The sequence below is a fragment of the Coregonus clupeaformis genome, chromosome 33, assembly GCF_020615455.1.
Source record: "Coregonus clupeaformis isolate EN_2021a chromosome 33, ASM2061545v1, whole genome shotgun sequence".
In the NCBI taxonomy this organism is placed as follows: Eukaryota; Metazoa; Chordata; class Actinopteri; order Salmoniformes; family Salmonidae; genus Coregonus; species Coregonus clupeaformis.
The window spans coordinates 24095358-24113684 of record NC_059224.1 but is presented as its reverse complement, the minus strand read 5'-3'; the positions used below and the strand labels follow the sequence as shown (position 1 = coordinate 24113684).

General features: G+C 42.8%; 1 protein-coding gene across 11 annotated transcripts in view; it reads left to right on the top strand.

Moving 5' to 3' along the window:
* The window catches only part of LOC121548835 (clathrin coat assembly protein AP180-like), a 44788-nt gene that overhangs the window by 5506 nt on the left and 20955 nt on the right, over positions 1-18327 (top strand). For all 11 annotated transcript variants that reach the window (XM_041860433.2, XM_041860440.2, XM_041860434.2 and 8 more), the window contains exons 3-6: positions 11615-11757; positions 12117-12192; positions 13977-14079; positions 14415-14508. In XM_041860433.2, coding sequence (XP_041716367.1) covers positions 11615-11757; positions 12117-12192; positions 13977-14079; positions 14415-14508 — 416 coding nt within the window. The remainder of the gene's footprint in view (positions 1-11614; positions 11758-12116; positions 12193-13976; positions 14080-14414; positions 14509-18327) is intronic.

Here is an 18327-nt window from a genome sequence, read left to right as displayed (position 1 = left end):
CAGTCCCTCTGCACCACAGCACGCAAAGCCTCAGTCCTGATGAGACCGACTCTCTAGCGCAACACAGTTTCCTCAAGCACCACCTTTCCAGCTGGAAAAGGTCAACAGCCAACAAATGGGTGTTACGCACTCTAGCACAAGGCTACGCAGTACAATTTTGTCATCGACCCCCACGCTTCAGGGTTGTCTTGAAAACAACAGATTGAAACTCTGCTCAGAAATCTCTGTGCTCCTGGAAAAGAATGCAACCAATTGAAGAGGTAGAACCAGTGCAACAAAACTGTGGGTTCTACTCCAACTATTTTTTGGTGCCAAAAAAGGGCGGAGGCCTTCGTCCGATCCTGGACCTAAGGTGCCTGAATCATCATCTTTCAGCACTTCCGTTAAAAATGCTGACAATCAAAACCTTCATTCAGTATAACCAGGTGATTGGTTCGGGAAAAAAAGTTTTTCAGTTTCACGTTCTACCCTTCGGCCTTTCACAAAGTGCATAAGCGCAGCGCTAGCCCCCCTTCGCCAAGCAGGAGTCAGGGTCCTGAACTACTTAGATGATTGGTTAATATGTGCAGGGTCACAAAGCCTTGGCACACACATCCATGGTCTCACATCACCTCTCCGAGTTGGGACTAATTATAAACTTGGAAAATAGTTATCTCATTCCTACTCAGTGTGTGCACTTCCTGGGCTTGACACTAGACACTCAAATCATGCGAGCCACACTCTCTCCAGAAAGAGTGGTATCTTTGACAAATTGTCTTTCAACATTCAAACTGAGAAACAGAGGACAGCGATAGAGAGGCAGAGGCTCCTATGCCTCCTAGCTGCTGCAGTCCATGTTGTACCATTGGGCTTGCTCCACATGCGGCCAATACAGTGCTGGTACAACAGACACAATCTATGTCCCAGAAGGAACAAACACAAAAAGCTGACAATTTCAATTAGTTGCTGGAGAGCAATACAATGGTGGTGCCTAGCACTTCAAACTCCCAGTGGAGTTCTCCTAGGCGCAGTTCACAACTGGGTGACTTTGACCACAGACGCCTCCCTACAGGGATGGAGAACAGTCTTGAATGTGTCAGGGGTCCATGGTGTATGGTCAGCACCATGGACAACGGCTCACATCAGCGTACTGGAGCTTAAGGTGGTTCACCTTGTACTCCGGCACTTCCTCCCAGTACTGAGCAATTTCTGTCATTCTGACTTTCCTCCAGGAGCTTATGGGCAGTGAAGTCCCCATCTACACTGAAAGTGTATATGGCAGCCATCTTCATGACCAGATTGTGGTCCATCACCAGGGGCACACCCTCAAGTATCGCAATTCATGAAAGGTGCCCGCAGGCTATGGCACCCCAAGGCTCCTTCAGTACCCTCATGGGAGTTAGATGTTGTCCTACAATCACGTATGAGCCCACCATTTGAGCCCCTGTCTTCACTTGAGCTATGTGAGCTCTCATTTAAGACTTGCTTTCTGTTGGCTGTTATTTCAGCCAAACGTGTCTTGGAGAATTACATGCGCTTTCTACCCACCCTTCATGCCTCACTTTAGCTGAAGAAGGATCTAAGGCAGTGCTTTGCCAAATCCAGCATTCTTACCTAAGGTGCTTTCATCATCACATGCAAGCCATCCCTTAATCATAGTGGCATTTCACCTGCCTCCCCACTCCTCACAGAAGAGTTGTGAGTTGCATACACTTTTCCTGGTTAGGGCATTGAGTGCCTATCTTGCTGCAACAAGAACTGTTTGTCAAACAGAACAGCTTTTTGTGTGTTATGGGGAGAATACCAAAGGGCGCGCTGTCTCAAAGCAGAGACTGGCACATTAGATTACCAATGCAGTGTCAAAATCATAAGCTGCAGCAGGTAGACCAACTTCAGACGGCGTGGTAGCACACTCCACCAAGGGTATGGCACTTAATGGGCCCTGTTCAGAGGGGCCTCCCTAGACTCTGTCTGTGCTGCTGGAAGTTGGGCAACACCCATGACTTTCACAAGGTACTACAGACTCAATGTTACAGTGGGGGAAAAAAGTATTTAGTCAGCCACCAATTGTGCAAGTTCTCCCACTTAAAAAGATGAGAGAGAACTGTAATTTTCATCATAGGTACACGTCAACTATGACAGACAAATTGAGAAAAAAAATTCTCCAGAAAATCACATTGTAGGATTTTTTATGAATTTATTTGCAAATTATGGTGGAAAATAAGTATTTGGTCAATAACAAAAGTTTCTCAATACTTTGTTATATACCCTTTGTTGGCAATGACACAGGTCAAACTTTTTCTGTAAATCTTCACAAGGTTTTCACACACTGTTGCTGGTATTTTGGCCCATTCCTCCATGCAGATCTCCTCTAGAGCAGTGATGTTTTGGGGCTGTCGCTGGGCAACACGGACTTTCAACTCCCTCCAAAGATTTTCTATGGGGTTGAGATCTGGAGACTGGCTAGGCCACTCCAGGACCTTGAAATGCTTCTTACGAAGCCACTCCTTCGTTGCCCGGGCGGTGTGTTTGGGATCATTGTCATGCTGAAAGACCCAGCCACGTTTCATCTTCAATGCCTTGCTGATGGAAGGAGGTTTTCACTCAAAATCTCACGATACATGGCCCCATTCATTCTTTCCTTTACACGGATCAGTTGTCCTGGTCCCTTTGCAGAAAAACAGCCCCAAAGCATGATGTTTCCACCCCCATGCTTCACAGTAGGTATGGTGTTCTTTGGATGCAACTCATCATTCTTTGTCCTCCAAACACGACGAGTTGAGTTTTTACCAAAAAGTTCTATTTTGGTTTCATCTGACCATATGACATTCTCCCAATCCTCTTCTGGATCATCCAAATGCACTCTAGCAAACTTCAGACGGGCCTGGACATGTACTGGCTTAAGCAGGGGGACACGTCTGGCACTGCAGGATTTGAGTCCCTGGCGGCGTAGTGTGTTACTGATGGTAGGCTTTGTTACTTTGGTCCCAGCTCTCTGCAGGTCATTCACTAAGTCCCCCCGTGTGGTTCTGGGATTTTTGCTCACCGTTCTTGTGATCATTTTGACCCCACGGGGTGAGATCTTGCGTGGAGCCCCAGATCGAGGGAGATTATCAGTGGTCTTGTATGTCTTCCATTTCCTAAAAATTGCTCCCACAGTTGATTTCTTCAAACCAAGCTGCTTACCTATTGCAGATTCAGTCTTCCCAGCATGGTGCAGGTCTACAATTTTGTTTCTGGTGTCCTTTGACAGCTCTTTGGTCTTGGCCATAGTGGAGTTTGGAGTGTGACTGTTTGAGGTTGTGGACAGGTGTCTTTTATACTGATAACAAGTTCAAACAGGTGCCATTCATACATGTAACGAGTGGAGGACAGAGGAGCCTCTTAAAGAAGAAGTTACAGGTCTGTGAGAGCCAGAAATCTTGCTTGTTTTGTAGGTGACCAAATACTTATTTTCCACCATAATTTGCAAATAAATTCATAAAAAATCCTACAATGTGATTCTCTGGATTTTTTTCCCTCAATTTGTCTGTCATAGTTGACGTGTACCTATGATGAAACTTACAGGCCTCTCTCATCTTTTTAAGTGGGAGAACTTGCACAATTGGTGGCTGACTAAATACTTTTTTTCCCCACTGTATGTCCACGGTTCTGGACTCGGCACGCTCTCTCAACCCAGATAAGGGAGCGTACTATGAACCTTGTACATACTTACTTATCAATTATCAGTGAGATGTATGTTTCATACAGAGGCCTTCCTCTCTTGGTGCTATTGCACCCAATTGAAGCCTCATGTTGTAAGTTCTAGCGTTCAGCTTGCTTTTGTATACAGTTGTATACCACAGTTGAAATTATAAATTGATTTGCATTTCAATGAGGGAAATAAGTATTTGACCCCTCTGCAAAACATGACTTAGTACTTGGTGGCAAAGCCCTTGTTGGCAATCACAGAGGTCAGACGTTTCTTGTAGTTGGCCACCAGGTTTGCACACATCTCAGGAGGGATTTTGTTCCACTCCTCTTTGCAGATCTTCTCCAAGTCATTAAGGTTTCGAGGCTGACGTTTGGCAACTCGAACCTTCAGCTCCCTCCACAGATTTTCTATGGGATTAAGGTCTGGAGACTGGCTAGGCCACTCCAGGACCTTAATGTGCTTCTTCTTGAGCCATTCCTTTGTTTTGCTTGGCCGTGTGTTTTGGGTCATTGTCATGCTGGAATACCTATGCACGACCCATTTTCAATGCCCTGGCTGTGGGAAGGAGGTTCTCACCCAAGATTTGACGGTACATGGCCCCGTCCATCGTCCCTTTGATGCGGTGAAGTTGTCCTGTCCCCTTAGCAGAAAAACACCCCCAAAGCATAATGTTTCCACCTCCTTGTTTGACGGTGGGGATGGTGTTCTTGGGATCATAGGCAGCATTCCTCCTCCTCCAAACACGGCGAGTTGAGTTGATGCCAAAGAGCTCGATTTTGGTCTCATCTGACCACAACACTTTCACCCAGTTCTCCTCTGAATCATTCAGATGTTCATTGGCAAACTTCAGACGGCCCTGTATATGTGCTTTCTTGAGCAGGGGGACCTTGCGGGCGCTGCAGGATTTCTGTCCTTCACGGCGTAGTGTGTTACTAATTGTTTTCTTGTTGACTATGGTCCCAGCTGCCTTGAGATCATTGACAAGATCCTCCCGTGTAGTTCTGGACTGATTCCTCACCATTCTCATGATCATTGCAACTCCACGAGGTGAGATCTTGCATGGAGCCCCAGGCCGAGGGAGATTGATAGTTATTTTGTGTTTCTGCCATTTGTGAATAATCGCACCAACTGTTGTCACCTTCTCACCAAGCTGCTTGGCGATGGTCTTGTAGCCCATTCCAGCCTTGTGTAGGTCTACAATCTTGTCCCTGACATCCTTGGAGAGCTCTTTGGTATTGGCCATGGTGGAGAGTTTGGAATCTGATTGATTGATTGCTTCTGTGGACAGGTGTCTTTTATACAGGTAACAAGCTGAGATTAGGAGCACTCCCTTTAAGACTCTGCTCCTAATCTCAGTTTGTTACCTGTATAAAAGACACCTGGGAGCCAGAAATCTTTCTGATTGAGAGGGGGTCAAATACTTATTTCCCTCATTAAAATGCAAATCAATTTATAACATTTTTGACATGTGTTTTTCTGGATTTTTTTGTTGTTATTCTGTCTCTCACTGTTCAAATAAACCTACCATTAAAATTGTAGACTGATCATTTCTTTGTCAGTGGGCTAACGTACAAAATCAGCAGGGGATCAAATACTTTTTTCCCTCACTGTATGCACACACCACTTTTCTGTTATTTATTTTTTTGAATTTTATGTAACAAGTACGTTTTCTTCATTTCACTTCACCAATTTGGACTATTTTGTGTATGTCCATTACATGAAATCCAAATAAAAATCCATTTAAATTACAGGTTGTAATGCAACAAAATAGGAAAAACGACAAGGGGGATGAATACTTTTGCAAGGCACTGTATACAGTATATTACATATCTCTTGCTCTTCAGTTTATGCGTTTGCAAAACACATAGATTCCACAGATAATGCCCTAGGCCTAGACAAAGACATGGAAATGGAATAAGAATATTGTATATCTCATTGACCCTATACACTTTGCTGTTGACATCGATTTGCCACTGTGATGATACATCAAACATCTAAACCCCTCTAGTCTTTGTGTGAAGCCATTCTTTAGGAGAATATAGTGATTGTTCTCCTTCGTCATTTTGTCATGATTGCTGACCCTTGAGGGGCAGTCCGGTTGCTGTGGAAACAGATTGGAGAGAGGCTCAGAGACTCAGGGGGTGACAATAATGACAGAGGGGGGTTCTGGGTGGGCACAGTGGAGGACAAACGACTCCAGATTGATATGACAGTCATTTTAGGGAATAGCATACATATCCTTGGAATTACATTTTCTAATCAAATCAAAGTTTATTGGTCGCGTACACAGATTTGCAGGTGTTATAGCAGGTGCAGCGAAATGTTTATGTTACTAGCTCCAACAGTACAGTAGAATGTCTCACAAATACAATACAGATACACTAAACAAATCTAAACAAGAAATCAATAAATAACAATCCAAATTAGATATATTCGAGTGAGCAAGTGTGAGAATCCAGAATATAAATACGTAGTGTGTATAGACAGTATATAATTTTGAAAATAAAATGGTAAGCACAGTAGTAGGGGCGTTCCACCAATTCGGTGCCATTGGAGAAATGTAAGTTGGTCCCCAGAAAACGTTTGATTTCACCTAATTTTAACATTCTGTCATAAAGAGCACATGTTCAACTTGCAAAAAAAAAAATCCCATCTCAAGAGGTTAAATTAAACAATTAGTACGGAAATGACTTTGTCAAAGCAACAAAAATAATTAGGGCTTTACAACAATGGTGAAACCTGGACAAATGTTGTGATTTAAGTGGGTTGAAATCTTCCTAGAAGTGACAAGGTTGACAGAGGGACATGTCAAAATGCTGCATTTTGGCACTTTAGCAAGCCTTTATTCATATAAAAAATCAGATTGATTGAATTCTCCATGTGGTCTATATTAAAGGGCACTTAATTTAAAGAGGCTTTTAAAATTCAATATTGGTGCACACTTTTGTAGGTACAGTATATTAGGATGAGCCATGTCGAGAATACAGTGAGTAAACAACAGTATACAGTGCATTCGTAAAGTATTCAGACCCCTAGACTTTTTTCACATTTTGTTACGTTACAGCCTTATTCTAAAACGTTTTTACAAATGTTTGCAAATTTATAAAAAACAAAAACAGAAATACCTTATTTACATAAGTATTCAGACCCTTTGCTATGAGACTCGAAATTGAGCTCAGGTGCATCCTGTTTCCATTGATCATCCTTGAGATGTTTCTACAACTTGATTGGAGTCCACCTGTGGTAAATTAAATTGCTTGGACATGATTTGGAAAGGCACACACCTGTCTATATAAGGTCCCACAGTTGACAGTGCATGTCAGAGCAAAAACCAAGCCATGAGGTTGAAGGAATTATCTGTAGCGCTCCGAGACAGGATTGTGTCGAAGCACAGATCTGGGGAAGGGTACCAAAACATTTCTGCAGCATTGAAGGTCCCCAAGAACACAGTGGCCTCCATCATTCTTCTTCTTCATTTTTTTTTTTTGCCTCCATCATTCATTCTTAAATGGAAGAAGTTTGGAACCACCAATCAAATTTTATCAATCACATTTTATTTATAAAGCCCTTTTTACATCAGCAGATGTCACAAAGTGCTATACAGAAATCCAGACTAAAACCCCAAACAGCAAGCAATGCAGATGTAGAAGCACGGTGGCTAGGAAAAACTCCCTAGAAAGGCAGAAACCTTGGAAGAAACCTAGAGAGGAACCAGGCTCTGAGGGGTGGCCAGTCCCCTTCTGGCTGTGCCGGGTGGAGATTATAAGAGTACATGGCCATTAAGGCCAGATTTTTCTCCAAGATGTTCAAACGTTCATAGATGACCAGCAGGGTCAAATAATAATCCCAGTGGTTGTAGAGGTTGCAACAGGTCAGTACATCAGGAGTAAACGTCACTTGGCCTTTCATAGCCGGGCATTTAGGAAGTTGAAAACAGCAGGTCTGGGACAAGGTGCCTGGTGAACAGGTCCGTGTTCCATAGCCGCGGGCAGAAAGAAGAGTGAAAACTGGAGCAGCAGCACGACCAGGTGGACTGGGGACAGCAAGGAGTCATCAGGCCAGGTAGTCCTGAGGCATGGTCCTAGGGCTCAGGTCCTCCGGGATGGGAGGGAGAGAGGGAGAGAGAGACTCTTCCTAGAGCCTGCCGCCCCGGCCAAACTGAGCAATCGGGGGAGAAGGGCCTTGGTCAGGGAGGTGACTAAGAACCCGATAGTCAATCTGATAGAGCTCCAGAGTTTCTCTGTGGAGATGGGAGAACCTTCCAGAAGGACAAACATCTCTGCAAATGTGATATTTCAGTTTTTTATTTTTTATTAATTTGCTAAAATGTCTAAAAACCTGTTTTTTCTTTGTCATTATGGGGGATTGTGTGTAGATTGATGAGGGGAAAAAATATTTAATCAATTTTAGAATAAGGCTGTAACGTGACAAAATGTGGAAAAAGTAAAGGGGTCTGAATACTTTCTGAATGCACTGTACATTGAAACTAGTTCAGTGGAGTTTGCCCTCTCCCCCTCTCTCTCCCTGTAGTGCTGCACTGAAACGGATCACGTGACTCAAGACATTGCTGGATGCAGGCCTCGCTCTGCTCCGTTGCCAGTGAATTCATGATTCAGAAATGTGCGGTGTGGACAAATTAGATGTTTTATTGAAAGCGTACGGCCAAATTAGCTATCAGTTTGAGTCAGGAAATGTGTACTTTTCCACCTACATGTATCGTGATGTTTCTACGTAGCAAGGTCTATGCCACGAGGGCGCACATGAGCAGTTGTTACCCATCTCCGCTGCTGTGGCAGTCGGTTACATAAAAAAATTAAATAAAATGATCACAAATGTTTTAGGTGGAAAAGTACACATTTCCTGACTCAAAGCCGATAGTACTTTTGACAAAAATAGCTTATTTGGCCGTACGCTTTCAATAAAACAACTAATTTGTCCACACTTCGCAGATTTCTTAATGGGAGGAAACCGTTTAAAAACATGTTAAATAAGGATTTTTAAGCCTTGAGACAATGGAGACATGGATTGTGTATGTGTGCCATTCAGAGGGTGAATGGGCAAGACAAAATATTTAAGTGCCTTTGAACGGTGTATGGTAGTAGTTTGTGTCAAGAACTGCAGTGCTGCTGGGTTTTTCACACTGAACAGTTTCCCGGGTGTATCAAGAATGGTCCACCACCCAAAGGACAACCAGCCAACTTGACACAGCTGTGGGACGCATTAGAGTCAACGTGGGCCAGCAACCCTGTGGAACGCTTTCGACACCTAGTAAAGTCCATGCACTGACGAATTGAGGCTTTTTCTGAGGGCAAGAGGGGAGGTTGCAACTCAATATTAGGAAGGTGTTCCTAATGTTTGGTATACCTATTGTATAAATAGTCTACATGGACCTATATTGGCTATTTCAATCATATTTAAATATATTTCATGTTCAATCAATTGAGTTCTATTTTGCAACTAGGCTACTGTCTGTAATTTGTGCTTCAATGTGTTTCATGATGTGACGTGCGCAATAATGTGCCCAATCTGTGATTTAGTGCATTATTATTGGGTAAGCATAGTAAGCCACCTCAATATCTCTCTAGGAGCTGATCTGTCACCAGTATTGTGGAATCATTCTAATGTTAAGATAAGATTTGAAGGGAGAAAGCTGATCAGAGAGCAGCGCTGCTTTTCTTTCCATCCTATCAGTATCGACACATGGTCTAACGACGCACTTAGCAAACGTTCTCTCTATGTGCTTGGGAAACACTCTTTAAAAAAGTTGCCTCGTAAATAACGATGCATCTGGTACATCGTAATGCTTAAATTATATCGCAACTGGGAAACGAGGCCCTGGTGTTTGAGTACAAAGAGACACAAACACACACACACACACCCAAACAGGCATGCACACACTCATGCACACCGCATGCATGCATGAACACACACACACAGTCCTGTTTTTCTTGTTATAGACCCCCTATGGGTCTACCAGTTCATTCTTAGAGCTCTCCTGCCTGTTGTGGATTACTGAAAGAGTCTTTATTTAGATCAGTCAATCATCATTAGACATACATGCACCACAGAGCAGTGTGTGTGTGTATATGTGATGGGCCACAAATATTATTGTTTCTCTCTATTGACATTAAATAATCCACACATAAACAACACACAACAGGGTTGCCTGTTGAAATGGGATATATGGTTGAGTTGTGGTGCAGAGCAGAGCTGGGACAGGGACAGGGACTATCCAAACAGGATATGATGTAAATCATGTGAGGTCCATAGAGGAATAATGACATCAGTCGTCAGGCCTGTCACTGTGTACTGTGATGTTATTATGACCATTCTAGGAAGTGATAAGGAGATTATCTGCTAAATATCCCACATGTGACTCAATGTAGTCTGTACATCCGTCAACGTTAGACAAACACTGGACATAAAAGCTGTTAACTGGAGACGAAATTAGCACATCATGGTGTTGTGTGAGTGTGTGTGGCTGTTGGGGGAGGGGTCATCATTATATTAATCTGTGGACAAAGCCCCTGCCCCTCAGTCTTTAATCCTGAAATGACCTACAAGCCTTCCTCTTCATGCATTCTCTCTCTCTTTTCAGTCTAGTCAGTATTGGACAATAATTGATATTATTTCAGCCTTCCAGCTTTTGGCAGGACATAAACATGGTTTGGCTATGATTATAGCAACCTTCTCTATCCTAGGAGGGATGGTTGGTGTACACAGTCGCGTCATGCCCATAGGGGGCACAAAGGCACGTGGCCCCTCAGAAATTGTCATGTTTTCTTTTCTTTTTCAGATGTTAAATTAATTACTTGATTTTTCAGCCCACATTTCAAAATTATTTATTCAAAGATTTGTCAGCGGTATTTTGTGGGGGGCACACTGACTGGACCAGGCAAAGAGTAACCCCCCCCCCCATTCTCCCTAGTAAGTGGTTCTTTCCAAGGTGCACAGAGCACAGAGATGCCTAGGCAGGACGCTAGATACTCTAGTTCGTGCCGTATCGCCAGTGGAGGAGGAGAGTGTAGAGTGAAACACACAGTGTTTGATTTGATTTGAGCTGCCGGTGATGGGCAGGAGGTATGTTTGTACATGAATTTGATCAAGCTGTGTAGCCCATTGGTTCCTTCTTGATGAATAAATAAAACTAAAATGTTTTGTTGTTTCTCTGTAATACTAATAAGGAATACTCTGTAATAAGACAGAGTATTCCCTCCATCCTCTCGTACTTCACGCCCCCTATAAAATAATAGGTGCATGACACCCATAGGTGGTGTGTGATAAAAGATACCAATAAAGGCCAGATGAAATCTCAAATCCCGCTCTCTCTCTTTCCCGAGCAGCTAGTCTGTCATATAGTATCTCCCAGAGGGCTGAGTTGACATGTTTCAGAGGGGATTGCTCTCTGAGTCAGACCTGTCTGTCTGTCTGAGTGGCAGTCTCTCTTCTATGGGGGAGACAAGGATGACAAAGCATTATTTCTTCCTGTGTATTGGATCCTCTCCACCAGTGTGTGTTGTTCTTTGAGGCTTGGTATGTGTGTCCTGACTCTTAAATATATGTTTGCAATGCTTAGCTCCATGAGGTACACAGTGAAGTGAAGAACTCCCAGAGGGTATAGTACTTTACACATTTTACAAATCCACAGAGCATATGGATCCAGACTGAAGCAAACTCATTTGACCCGATGTGAGGCTAGCTTCACTATCAGCTATGGCAGCACATTACATATTTTCTTGGTGGTCAGCATGTCTTAACACTTTGAATTAGTACTTACTCATCATGATTTTACAACTCTGGATCAAAATGAATCCTGCTATATTCCACTGTCTCAAAATGGCTGACTGTTTCACTGATCGTGAATCAATAACCGAACAGTTTCACTGATTCTGAACGTAACAACCTCCCTCCAGTGCAAACTAACCTATCTTTGTGTTTCAGATCTGATCTCGGCCACCAATGCGACCAATGTGAACATCCCTCAGATGGCCGACACTCTGTTTGAGAGGGCCACCAATGCCAGCTGGATTGTCGTCTTCAAGGCCCTCGTCACCACACACCATATGTGTGTCCATGGCAACGAGGTCAGATGACAACAATTTAGTACACCACCACAATAAAATCAAATTTGACTGTTTCAGAGCCACGGACAGCTACACTGCACTCTTGACGAATCCCAGGGGGGGCTGCGAGTGTAGCTGTCCAAGTGTTAAAAACAGTGCTATTTGGAATGCTGCTCATTCTGAAACATGGTTATCAAAACATGTCTAGAGCTATTTTTACACATGCTTTTCCACACTGTGCAATATATACTCTCGATTTTGGACTAACATACTAGTATTCAATTTGTAGTTGATTATTTCAGTGAATATGCCATTTTTTTCTTGCTGTTGTTTTCTATACTGGTTTTGTCATATCAGCCTATTTCATTCTGTTTCCTCAGAGGTTCATCCAGTACTTGGCCTCCAGGACCGCTCTGTTCAACCTTAGCAACTTTATCGACAAAACAGGCTCCAACGGTAAATGCACTTCCTTTCCAAAAAATATGTGTGTATGTGCGTGGGTGTTGGGGGAGTGAAGCGGGTGGATTCCCTTCCAGTTGAGAGCATAAACAGATACAGTCGATCCAATGTGAGAGGAGCAGAAGGAGAGAATGAGAGGAGGAGATAGGAGGATAGGAAGAGACAGGGGCCATCTGGGAAGAGGAAAGGAAAATCACTGGCCTGGTAATAACATAAGGAATAGGAGCAAGCATGCAATGTGCCCCCACTAAACATATAGTACTGTACTGTCAGTACATGTACAAACACTCACACTAACACATGCACGCACACACTAGGGTTGGACGGTATCCAGATTTTCTTATCGTCATACCGTCCTCTTACTCTCATCCTGGGATTTATGGTATTACCGTTTTAGCACACAAGGGGGAGCTAAAAACAAAAAAAAGCCCATTGGGCGTGTATTACCAGAATGCTAACAAAATGAGCACAAACAAATAGTGAATTTCAATAGAGGCTGCTAGCTAAACATGCTAACGAGCGCAAACAAAAATATACTAATTGCAAAGACAGGCAATCGAGCTCATAAAGTTATACAAGTATAGGTAGTAGCTTCCCTAATGTCATTTTTGATGAGTTTGGACATCATTTGGACAGCAAATGTGAAGAGAGGAATTGTGCAAATGAACAAAGTTTTGACTCATGCTTGTCTGAAGGAAGAACAGTACTGGCTCTGGAACAGTATGTGTACACGCTGTGTCTGTGTGGAGTTGCTAGGGCAACGGGCCTGCCTGCTCTGTTCAGATGGAGAATGGGGGGAGGAGCAGACTGGCCGAGAATGGAAAGAATAAAAAATAAACGCAAGGAAATCAAGAAAGCAGCAGTGGCAGCTGTACAGATAACACATCCAAAGAGCTTTGACTTCTCAAACATGGCAGAAAGCTAACACTATATGATGCCACGTGTCCTTATTAATTCAGCCACTTACTGAGATAACTAGCAAGTTAAACCAAATACACAGATGGACTCTCCCTTTGTGCTATTTACAAGAAAACACGTGACTGGCTCAACTGTTCTGGGGAACTATGGTAAGCTTCATAATGTTAAATAATGTGACAGGTGAAACGAAGAACACAATCTGCGTTATCTCCTAACGTATTGCACAAGTTGACTGCAGGTATTAACTTAAAAAGTAGTTACATTTTTTAAAAAACTTCTAATAAATAGTTTTGACGGTATTGAAAAACCATCCCGTGGCTTTTCCCAATTACCCCAGTATACGGTATATACGGTATACCGCCCAAGCCTAGCACATACGCACGTATACACACACACACACACACACACACACACACACACACACACACACACACACACACACACACACACACACACACACACACACACACACTAAACTGCTTCATGTCCCTAGGATTCCGATGTCCGGCACTTGTCTCCAGTGTCTTGCCCTGGTCTCATTATAGATCCCTTGACTCATCCTACTGTCTCTAATCCTAAAGTAAACAAGAACAATTGCTATTCAACCCTCCCCTTCAATCCCCTTCAAAACTCCCCTAAAATCAGATGCATAACTTAGAAAACTGAAGAACCTGAAGTTATCTGATAGATAAGATCAATCATAAGATAAAATACTGTCCTTAATGTGTTATAGCATTAAATAAACGTATTTCTTCATGAAACAATGTATGAGTTTAGCACATGCATTTAGTCATAAGCCATTAGATTTATCAGGAGCTATATGTTTGGTGTGATGTGAATGTGATGCTCTCTTCGTTCCTCAGGCTATGACATGTCTACGTTCATCAGACGTTATGGCCGCTACCTCAATGAAAGGGCCTTCGCCTACCGCCAGATGGCTTTTGACTTCACCAAAGTCAAAAAGGGGTGCGTCACTCACTTCCCTGTCTCTCAATCCTTTTACATCCCCATTGTTGAGGTCCTCATCAGTGAGGCCCACCTCATACTGTAATTCACCTCATCACTGACACCCACCTGTCATTTACCTCATCACTGAGGCCCTCATACTGTCATTCACCTCATCACTGAGGCCCTCATACTGTCATTCACCTCCTCACTGAGGCCCTCATACTGTCATTGCCCTCATCCCTGAGGCCCACCTCATACTGTCATTCACCTCATTATTGAGGCCCACCTCATACTGTCATTCACCTCATCCACAAGGCCCTCATCATGGTCTCCCCTGTGTGTTTCCTCCGCAGTGCTGAGGGGGTGATGAGGACAATGACTCCAGAAAAGCTGTTGAAAGGAATGCCCGTCCTGCAGACGCAGATCGACACACTGCTGGAGTTTGATGTGAGTTGGACATGCTGGTAATCATTGATTTGGTTACTACTTGTCTGTCTGGCTGTCTGTCTGTCTGTCTGGCTGGCTGACTGGGACTTGTGTCCTGATGACTTATGGTCATTAGCTGACCAGTGTACTATATGTCAGGCCACAAAGAATACTGTTTATGTTCCTGTGTAACATTCTCTTCTCTTCTCTTCTCTTCTCTTCTCTTCTCTTCTCTTCTCTTCTCTTCTCTTCTCTTCTCTTCTCTTCTCTTATCTTCTCTTCTCTCTCTCTCTCTCTCTCTCTCTCTCTCTCTCTCTCTCTCTCTCTCTCTCTCTCTCTCTCTCTCTCTCTCTCTCTCTCTCTCTCTCTCTCTCTCTCTCTCTCTCTCTCAATTCAATTCAATTCAATATAAGGGCTTTATTGGCATGGGAAACGTGTGTTAACATTGCCAAAGCAAGTGAAGTAGATAGTAAACAAAAGTGAAATAAACAATAAATATTAACAGTAAACATTACACTCAGAAGTTTCAAAAGAATAAAGACATTTCAAATGTCATATTATGTATATATACAGTGTTGTAACAATGTGCAAATAGTTAAAGTACAAATGGGAAAATAAATAAACATAAATATGGGTTGTATTTACAATGGTGTTTGTTCTTCACTGGTTGCCCTTTTCTTGTGGCAACAGGTCACAAATCTTGCAGCTGTGATGGCACACTGTGGTTTTTCACCCAGTAGATAAGGGAGTTTATCAAAATTGGGTTTGTTTTCGAATTCTTTGTGGATCGCTGTAATCTGAGGGAAATATGTGTCTCTAATATGGTCATACATTTGGCAGGAGGTTAGGAAGTGCAGCTCAGTTTCCACCTCATTTTGTGGGCAGTGTGCACATAGCCTGTCTTCTCTTGAGAGCCAGGTCTGCCTACGGCGGCCTTTCTCAATAGCAAGGCTATGCTCACTGAGTCTGTACATAGTCAAAGCTTTCCTTAAGTTTGGGTCAGTCACAGTGGTCAAGTATTCTGCCACTGTGTACTCTCTGTTTAGGGCCAAATAGCATTCTAGTTTGCTCTGTTTTTTTGTTTGTTCTTTCCAATGTGTCAAGTAATTCTCTTTTTGTTTTCTCATGATTTGGTTGGGTCTAGTTGTGTTGTTGTTGTTGTTGTCCTGGGGCTGTGTGGGGTCTGTTTGTGTTTGTGAACAGAGCCCCAGGACAAGCTTACTTAGGGGACTCTTCTCCAAGTTCATCTCTCTGTAGGTGATGGCTTTGTTATGGAAGGTTTGGGAATCGCTTCCTTTTAAGTGGTTATAGAATTTAACGGCTCTTTTCTGGATTTTGATCATTAGCGGGTATTGGCCTAATTCTGCTCTGCATGCATTATTTGGTGTTTTACGTTGTACACGGAGGATGTTTTTGCAGAATTCTGCATGCAGAGTCTCAATTTGGTGTTTGTCCCATTTTGTGAATTCTTGGTTGGTGAGCGGACCCCAGACCTCAGAACCATAAAGGGCAATGGGTTCTATAACTGATTCAAGTATTTTTAGCCAGATCCTAATTGGTATGTCAAATTTTATGTTCCTTTTGATGGCATAGAAGGCCCTTCTTGCCTTGTCTCTCAGATCGTTCACAGCTTTGTGGAAGTTACCTGTGGCGCTGATGTTTAGGCCGAGGTATGTATAGTTTTTTGTGTGCTCTAGGGCAACGGTGTCTAGATGGAATTTGTATTTGTGGTCCTGGCAACTGGACCTTTTTGGAACACCATTATTTTTGTCTTACTGAGATTTACTGTCAGGGCCCAGGTCTGACAGAATCTGTGCAGAAGATCTAGGTGCTGCTGTAGGCCCTCCTTGGTTGGTGACAGAAGCACCAGATCGTCAGCAAACAGAAGACATTTGACTTCAGATTCTAGTAGGGTGAGGCCGGGTGCTGCAGACTGTTCTAGTGCCCTCGCCAATTCGTTGATATATATGTTGAAGAGGGTGGGGGCTTAAACTGCATCCCTGTCTCACCCCACGGCCCTGTGGAAAGAAATGTGTGTGTTTTTTGCCAATTTTAACCGCACACTTGTTGTTTGTGTACATGGATTTTATAATGTTGTATGTTTTTCCCCCAACCCCACTTTCCATCAATTTGTATAGCAGACCCTCATGCCAAATTGAGTCAAAAGCTTTTTTGAAATCAACAAAGCATGAGAAGACTTTGCCTTTGTTTTGGTTTGTTTGTTTGTCAATTAGGGTGTGCAGGGTGAATACGTGGTCTGTCGTACGGTAATTTGGTAAAAAGCCATTTTGATATTTGCTCAGTACATTGTTTTCACTGAGGAAATGAACTAGTCTGCTGTTAATGATAATGCAGAGGATTTTCCCAAGGTTGCTGTTGACGCATATCCCATGGTAGTTATTGGGGTCAAATTTGTCTCCACTTTTGTGGATTGGGGTGATCAGTCCTTGGTTCCAGATGTTGGGGAAGATGCCAGAGCTAAGGATGATGTTAAAGAGTTTAAGTATAGCTAATTGAAATTTGTGGTCTGTATATTTTATCATTTCATTGAGGATACCATCAACACCACAGGACTTTTTGAGTTGGAGGGTTTGTATTTTATCCTGTAGTTCATTCAATGTAATTGGAGAATCCAGTGGGTTCTGGTAGTCTTTAATAGTTGATTCTAAGATTTGCATTTGATCATGTATATTTTTTTGCTGTTTGTTCTCTGTTATAGGGCAAAAGATTGGAGAAGTGGTTTACCCATACATCTCCGTTTTGGATAGATAGCTCTTCGTGTTGTTGTTTGTTTAGTGGTTTCCAATTTTCCCAGAAGTGGTTAGAGTCTATGGATTCTTCAATTACATTGAGCTGATTTCTGACATGCTGTTCCTTCTTTTCCGTAGTGTATTTCTGTATTGTTTTAGTGATTCACCATAGTGAAGGCGTAGGCTCAGGTTTTCTGGGTCTCTATGTTTTTGGTTGGATAGGTTTCTCAATTTCTTTCTTAGGTTTTTGCATTCTTCATCAAACCATTTATCACTGTTATTACTTTTCTTTGGTTTTCTGTTAGAGATTTTTAGATTTGATAGGGAAGCTGAGAGGTCAAATATACTGTTTAGGTTTTCTACTGCCAAGTTTACACCTTCACTATTACAGTGGAACGTTTTGTCCAGGAAGTTGTCTAGAATGGATTGAATTTGTTGTTTCCTAATTGTTTTTTGGTAGGTTTCAACACTACTTTCCTTCCATCTATAGCATTTCTTAATATTATTCAGTTCTTTTGGCTTTGATGCCTCATGATTGAGTATTGCTCTGTTCAAGTAGACTGTGATTTTGCTGTGGTCTGATAGGGGTGTCAGTGGGCTGACTGTGAACGCTCTGAGAGACTCTGGGTTGAGGTCAGTGATAAAGTAGTCTACAGTACTACTGCCAAGAGATGAGCTATAGGTGTACCTACCATAGGAGTCCCCTCGAAGCCTACCATTGACTATGTACATACCCAGTGTGCGACAGAGCTGCAGGAGTCGTGACCCATTTTTGTTGGTTATGTTGTCGTAGTTGTGCCTAGGGGGCATATGGGGGGAGGGAATGCTGTCACCTCCAGGTAGGTGTTTGTCCCCCTGTGTGCTGAGGGTGTCAGGTTCTTGTCCAGTTCTGGCATTTAGGTCGCCACAGACTAGTACATGTCCCTGGGTCCGGAAATTATTGATTTCCCCCCTCCAGGATGGAGAAACTGTCTTCATTAAAGTATGGGGATTCTAGTGGGGGATATAGGTAGCACACAGGAGGACATTTTTCTCAGTTGAGATAATTTCCTTTTGAATTTCTAACCAAATGTAAAATGTTCCTGTTTTG